The 6,820-nt window shown below is 48.2% G+C and overlaps 2 protein-coding genes across 6 annotated transcripts; both read left to right on the top strand.

The window, feature by feature from the left end:
• Window positions 1–1,527: 1,527 nt before the first annotated feature.
• LOC112272652 (uncharacterized) lies at window positions 1,528–4,031 on the top strand. Of its 4 annotated transcripts, none has more exons than XM_024500626.3 (3): window positions 1,528–1,894; window positions 2,078–2,232; window positions 2,375–4,031. In XM_024500626.3, the coding sequence occupies exons 2-3, from the start codon at window positions 2,217–2,219 to the stop codon at window positions 3,694–3,696; spliced, it is 1,338 nt and encodes a 445-aa protein (XP_024356394.1). In that variant the 5' UTR covers window positions 1,528–1,894; window positions 2,078–2,216; the 3' UTR covers window positions 3,697–4,031. The 4 variants fall into 4 exon arrangements, with proteins under 4 accessions (XP_024356394.1, XP_024356395.1, XP_024356396.1 ...); XM_024500627.3 differs by having other exon boundaries at window positions 2,086–2,232; XM_024500628.3 differs by having other exon boundaries at window positions 2,173–2,232.
• Window positions 4,032–4,095: 64 nt separating this feature from the next.
• Window positions 4,096–6,568, top strand: LOC141044531 (uncharacterized). 2 transcript variants are annotated; one of them, XM_073529056.2, is made up of 4 exons: window positions 4,096–4,216; window positions 4,572–4,908; window positions 5,096–5,413; window positions 5,942–6,568. In XM_073529056.2, the coding sequence occupies exons 2-4, from the start codon at window positions 4,846–4,848 to the stop codon at window positions 5,975–5,977; spliced, it is 417 nt and encodes a 138-aa protein (XP_073385157.1). In that variant the 5' UTR covers window positions 4,096–4,216; window positions 4,572–4,845; the 3' UTR covers window positions 5,978–6,568. The 2 variants fall into 2 exon arrangements, with proteins under 2 accessions (XP_073385157.1, XP_073385156.1); XM_073529055.2 differs by having other exon boundaries at window positions 5,096–6,568.
• Window positions 6,569–6,820: the final 252 nt, after the last annotated feature.

Here is a 6,820-nt window from a genome sequence, read left to right on the forward strand (position 1 = left end):
CAAACTGTCACAAGGTAGAGGGTCATAAAACCATAACAGAATTGAAATTTTCGGGGAGTTATGCTTAGATTCAAGGTATCTATTCTGCAGGTGCCTGATTCCCCCCCTTGTAATGGAGTCTGCCTTGCACACCTCCCCACACACCCACAAAATTCAGCATCTGCGCAGGAGGGGGGGGGGTGGAGGAACTGCACAATAGGTCGGTAGGTAGGTACATATGAAGAGGCTGAGCTGGGCTGGGCTGGGCCAGACCACGGTGATGGGGGCCATTCATTTGCACCAACCAGGTCGCTAAAGGGGCACGGGACCGGGGCTGAAGGCAACGCGTGGGAGTGTCGTCGCGAGCCTCGTGCTCTTGCGTGCAGAGGAGACGACTCTTGACAGAGGCCGTTGCGGTACAACAGATCAATGAGCACCATGAGCACCGTAGCTCAGATAAGCCTCGGAGCAGCGAGCGGGTCACGGGCAACGACCCGGGCAGCAGCATGAGGTAGAGGAGCGGGAGCTAGAGGGGCAGGGAAGTTAATGAGCTGGTGGCGTCGCATGTAGTTCCTGCTGGTCTGCAGTCGAGTCCACTGCGCACACCTGGTAAAAATTGCAGCGGATATAACGACGGGAGGTACTTTTTAGATTAAATCCCAAACCTGAGGGAAAACCAGTCTCCATCACTGCAATCAGCCTCCGCAGACCCGGTGAAATCAGTCCTGAAATCGAGGACTGAGCCTGCCGCAATGCGAGTTGCGATGAGGGTTAGATCATGGAGCTCGAGTGTGAGTAGGAGGGGGGGTCTCATGAGAATGTTTTGGACTGTGGAAGAAGGCACAGATTGGGGATGAGGGAGGCTGAGAAATCGTTTTCGAGGAAGCGGGAATTTGTCCTCGGGAGAGAAGGGGTTGGGTGTTATGGTAAGGCTTGTGCCACGTTGACGCCACAGCGGGGAGTACAGACCGCATGTCGGAATAAAGCACGCACGTTAGAAACATTTGGTAGGCTGCAGAAACCAATAATTGTGGGAGGAGGGTGGGAAATTGTTTTTGCCCTGCGGGGAATGAATGATTTTTTGGGACCAGTAGGTGGTGAATCGGGCGGAGGTTGCAGGGAAGGGGGATGAATGACTTTTGTTTGAGTAGGGTTGGGTGGCGTTGGGGGGGACGGGGACGATGAACTCGTCGTCTGGATCGTCCTCGGTCGTCAATCGTCGTCGCATGAGGTGTGGGCTATCTTTTGGTTGGGCTGCCAATACGCGTGTAGCGCGTCGTACCTGGGCCCTGGCAGCACGCCCCCTCGTTCGCTAATCAGATGGAGGCTTCGCGGAGTCGCACGGCCGGGATGCGCGCGCATTTACTTTTATCGCACGGTTGATCCGCGCCCACGTGAGTTCCAGTCTTCTTCTTTGTTCCAATGGGAATGGAGAAGGCTTTTCTCCAACATTGCCTCTCCGCGTCCTTGCCGTTTCTGTGCACTAGTCTTCCACTTCCACAGTTTATTGCTGCTTTGCCTTGTACTTGGTGGGAGTTTCTGCAGCTCACAACCAACGCACAAAGTCGTCCTAAGCCCTCCCAAGTAAGGCTTTGCGTGCTGTACTGCGGCTCCTGGCTCGTTTTCTCCCACCAGTCCGATCTATCGCTCTCTTGTCTACCTTGTAGAACCAATCGTCTAGCTATTGGGTTTTGATGACCTTTTCTTACTCCGTCTCGACCCCCGCTCCTGTTGATTGAGAGCTTGGGTGTCTCCTCTGGTGGACGGGTTGTGTCGTTCCCCATGTCCTTATCGACCCTGAGCGCCCTCACTCCAGGCCGTCCACTCCTGTCGGTGTGCTTACTGTCAAGCTGTACCACAATTGGCACTCTGCGCATGTGAAACACAGCTCTCACCTTTCAGCTTCCAGACAACGGTAACATCCCTGCCTGTGTTTGCCATGATGTTCCCCCCCCTCCCCCTCCTGCGTCCTGTTCATGTCCTTGTGCGTAGTGCTGGCTCATCCCCCCATCTCTTTCTGCCTCGCCACTTGCTCGGTCACGGTGACTCACCTGACGGCGACTGAGATGATCGAATGGTGCACTAATTGTGGAAGTAGGTTAACAGCTTGTTCATTGATTAATGAGGCCAAAGTATCAGGAGATGTGTAATTTCGTCCGGCTTGAAGAGGTGTCATGGGAACTGTCGTCACAGGAGCCGGCGGATGCTCACATGCGGGACGTCTGTCTTTGCAGTGAATGATCGCAGCCTTCGGTAGGTCTTTGTTGCAAAGCTGGTGATCGATCCATCACTGTTGTATGGGAAAAATGTTTGTGTAGAGCAGTCTCAACTTCTGGAGTCTGAAGCCTGCGTCTCAAATCTCGGGCTGATGGAAGGGTCAATTCCTAATTTGCAGGTGGGGCGCGTGTACCAGACAATCTGTCGAGCTTCGGGCGTGACATCCGCTTCCATCCCTGGGAGCAGCACGGCCAGCTTGCGTTCACCAATCAAGCTGGACCCTCAAAGGCCCAGGGTTACATGGTAAATGTACAGACGCCGTTGATGAGTGTAGCTGTCTTAGGTCACGGCGATTGGGCCATGATTCCCAGTAGCTCCAACCATGAACAGCAGCAGCAGCAAGCGCAGTTACAGCAGCAGGAAAAGAAGGCAAGCCAATTGTTTGCGCAGAGGGCGTTGCAGGAGCGGCGACTGAAGCCTCCAGATCAAGTTATTGCGTGCCCTCGCTGCCAATCCCTTAACACCAAGTTTTGTTACTACAACAACTACAGCCTTACGCAGCCCCGACATTTTTGTAAAAGTTGTCGCCGCTACTGGACTGCAGGTGGGACTTTAAGAAATGTTCCAGTGGGCGGAGGGTGCCGTAAGAATAAACGCACCAAGCCGCGTACTCCGGAGGGGCAAAATGGTAGGACAGGTAGTGCAGATGGCGACAGCATGTCTGTCCCGGTTCTGCAGCATCCTGGATTTAATTCCACTAGTATTGACTTCTTGAGCTCCAGTGAAGGTTCTGCGTTTGGATCAGCCGATCCATCCATGCGCGCGGATTCACCAATGTGTCAGAGCACCGAAGGAGGGCTGCCGATGTTCCATCCAGGGGCCCAGTCGTCAAGTATAGCGCAACATCAGCTACCTCAACCATTCGATAGTGGCATTCCTGGCTTGAATTTCTTTAGGAATGCGAATCGAGTACCAGGGACCACATTGAACTTGCACCCCACATTTCAGATGCCCACTGGGGACTTGAGCGAGATGTTCGACACGTCAAACGCGCCGAGAGTTGGGGCGCTCTCGACCCTGAGTGAGGGCCTGGGTACTTTCAATATTAATCCCAAGTCTGGGAGGGACCAACAGTCTTTAATGAGTCTGGAACGGTGGCAGGCTGCATCTAAGCAACATGCACCGAGCGGAATCTGGGGATTGCCAGAGATGGCTCAAGCGCAAGCTAACGCGGACATGAGCAGGCACCAGGATGCGAAAGGCAAGATGACGCTCGCGATGGCACCAGCTTCGGGGATGGATGCTCCAAAGAGGAGCCAGCAGCAGCAGCAGCAGCAACAACATCAACAGCGGCCGACTCCATCATGGGAACATTCGAATCCTCAGGAGAATCCTGGATTGCATTACGAACAGCAATCCGAACAGAATTACTGGAGGAACCCCGGCGGATGGCCATCGACTGAGGCGTTTCAATCTTCCGGCGGTGGACAAGCGTTGTGAGATGCACCTGTACAATCTTATCTTTAGTCAGACTTTTCCTCTCACTCTTTTTCCTGAACAGAGTACCTCTTGTGTGTACTGGAATTAAACCAGTGGTACTCGCTCAGTGCCAAGCACATCAGCTATAAATGTAAATGCAGTCGGGACGCCATATTTTTTGGCTTCCTTAGATGCGAGAGCTTGCAGGTTGCGCACTCCGGCGAGCCCCCTGCGCGCGGGTTTCCTCTTATAGATCCTGCGCTGTACCTTTTAGGCGATATCGCCCAATCTCCCTCCCCTACCTTTTTTTATTTTTATTTTACATTTTTTAAAAAAACCTTCCCTATTAAATTGAATCATATCACGCCAAAACACGCATTATTGCGAGTTAAGGATATCGTATGTGCTTGTTTGTTGGCAGTTCAGAATTGATTACACTTTTGGATTAGTGCTCGGTAGCTTGTATCTTCATGTCGATGTCAGCTACCATCCGCAGCCTCTCACTCGATCATGTACAAGTGTTGAAAATCGATGTGTTGAGGTGGAATATACATGCTATCGTAACCTATGATGCCCACGCATGATGAATCTTCACTGGATCCCTCTGAATGAAAGTCTCTTCTCTGGGTAGGTCATGCATTTTTGGCTGTTGAGGTAGGGCCTTGGGAAAAGCCCGTGACTCTCACATGATTTGCTTGTGATAAGTCAAACTCTTGTGCACATTCACAATGCTTTTTCATCGTGGAAGATGAGAATGTTGTCTTGTGAGTAATCAACAGTGCAATAGGTTTCTAAATGCCTGCATAGTCTCTGTCACTTCGTCTCTCTTTGAGCACATGGGTCTGCCGACTCATACTTTTGGATTTCTCCACAGACGGTTGAGTGGGTGCATACAGGTACGAAGAAATGCGAGCATGAGTTGTCAGAGTAGTAGGGGAGGGATGTGTAAGACTAGGACCAAACTGGCAGAGCGTTTTTCAACAACGGACTGTGGTGTACCCGAGCGGTGTGGCAAGATGTCTGAGCGATAGAGCGTGGTATATGCCCAAATCTGCGTGCGGCGGATAAGACAAAGCCAAACCGCTAGAGGAGTGGGTACACACAACCCAACCTCTCAAAGACTTAGTAGCAGTGCTGCATCGACCTTCTCAATATCCCAAACCCCTGACCATGGCTTCGGGAGATACGTACTGTTTTCTTCAAACGGAGACTCTTCTCCATCCACAAACGCACGTACTGCACTATCCAGCATGCTATTGTTCTACGCAAATAGAAAAGCGAATTTCCACAAGGAAATCTACTCTTTCTATTTCCATTCAACTCCTCTGAGGGTGCTGTGTCGCATCCGTCCAGACTTCTCCCACCCCCTGTAGCGACGAGAATTTCGAAAGACTTACACAATGCATGTCCTCGTGTAAAGGTGAGAAAGTCGCTTGTCAAAAGCTGGCCAAGTCAGGAAGTAAACGGTGTCAGAGATGCTGCAGTGTGCCGTCAAGAAGTGCGGATCATGCCTGTTGTTTTCAAATGCTATATAAGGAAACCATGTCGGCGGAAGCAGATTTTTCAGAGAAAGCAAGAGCCTGAGCAACATAGCGCCAGGCGTAGCCATGGGATCCACATACCTTTGTCGACCCGGCCGCACAGTAACAATTCTCTGAAACTTATCTTTCACAGCACCGTGATGGCTGTGCTTACGCCGCCGTCTGCAGCACGGTTGAACTGCTTGACCTGCGACCTGGTAATCCCCTCTATTTTAAATCCCTATTCCTTCCATTATATGCAACAACAGCATTGCAATCCACAGAACCAAACTATTTATAATATGTAAGAGAAAATGATTCTTTTTGATTCTCTGCAACTTACCCTCCCATGAGTAACCTGCAGCGACACAGTATGTTCGGCATCTCATCTGCATTCACAGCTCTGCAGCTGTTGCAGAACCAATCATTCACATACCCTCAACTACTCCTTTTCCTTCGCTCTACATCATCTTCTACAACTACTACTTCATTACAGTAATAGTAGTAGCAACAGTGATTGATAATCAGTGATAATCGGTGATTAGGATCAGATTCGAAATGTCGTTTTCTGTTGTTGAAAGTTAGTCTGCACTGATTGAAAGGGCCTTTCTTGTCAGAAACGAGGTAACGCTGCTGCTCCGCTATAGGGTAAAGGTTTCAGGTTGTTGCCAATGTGTGTGTGTGTGTTTGTGTGTGTAAATATACAAGGAAGTAGAAAGAAGGCTTTTGACATTGATGGCATGCAGGGCATCTTCAATGAATGGGCTCTCCTTCAAGTTTAGCTACATGAGGAGGCACAGAGCTACTCCAAAGCTCTCATTCTTTCTTTCATTTCTTTTCTCTTTCTTTCTGAAGTTTTCTTCATTTTCTTCTTCTTGTGTGATCTGCTGTGTCCACTGCAGTGGGAGCCATGTTTGTTTCTGTCTGTCTGTCTGTCTGTCTGTCTGACATCGTTGTGGCTTGTGTGGGTTTTGAGCTTTCCTGGTGGACAAAGATCTGTCCATGGAGGGGACTGTTTCCACTCATAGCCTTAGGTTCCAGCTTTTATATCCAAAAAAATGATAGTTGAAAAAGGGGGGAAAAAAAAAAAAAAGAGAAATGAGAAGAAGAGAAGAACAAGGACAAGGGAATAAAAAGAAGTTGGGTTTCTGGTACACCAAAACCACCTATTTGATATTGGTATATGGCAATGCATATATGATATGGGTAAAAAAAAATAAAAGGAGTGCACGTGAAAGTTAAACAAGTGACATGAAGATGCGCTCTTACTGGTCAAAAAGTTTTGTTGGCATTTTAGGATATTTTGCATATTTTTGCAAGTGTATGTGATTTTATTTTATATCTTATATATATTTGTGTGTGTGTATATATATATATATATATGTATATTCTTTTTACACTAAACACAATAGGAATTTTGGTTTCTTTGACCATATTAATAAAATTAATACACTTAAAAATTTACAATATAACTTACAACAGAAGACTTGGTTTTCTATTTTTTTTTTCTTTTCTTCTCTACAATGTTTTAAAAGAAGAATTTGAATTTATTAAAATAAAATTAGATATAAATAAAGAGTCCAAAAGTTATTTTTTTGAATTTAATTAAATAATATATATAATTT

This window comes from Physcomitrium patens, chromosome 19, assembly GCF_059467195.1.
Source record: "Physcomitrium patens ecotype Gransden chromosome 19, ASM5946719v1, whole genome shotgun sequence".
NCBI lineage: Eukaryota > Viridiplantae > Streptophyta > Bryopsida > Funariales > Funariaceae > Physcomitrium > Physcomitrium patens.

What these genes read in the sequence shown, in the direction of transcription:
- LOC141044531 (XM_073529055.2), top strand. Translation starts at nt 4,846, where the DNA reads ATGGCTTCGGGAGATACGTACTGTTTTCTTCAAACGGAGACTCTTCTC. An exon ending in TTCTCCATCCACAAACGCAC is followed by an intron (nt 4,909 to 5,095) that starts GTACTGCACTAT and finishes CCTCGTGTAAAG; the next exon opens with GTGAGAAAGTCGCTTGTCAA.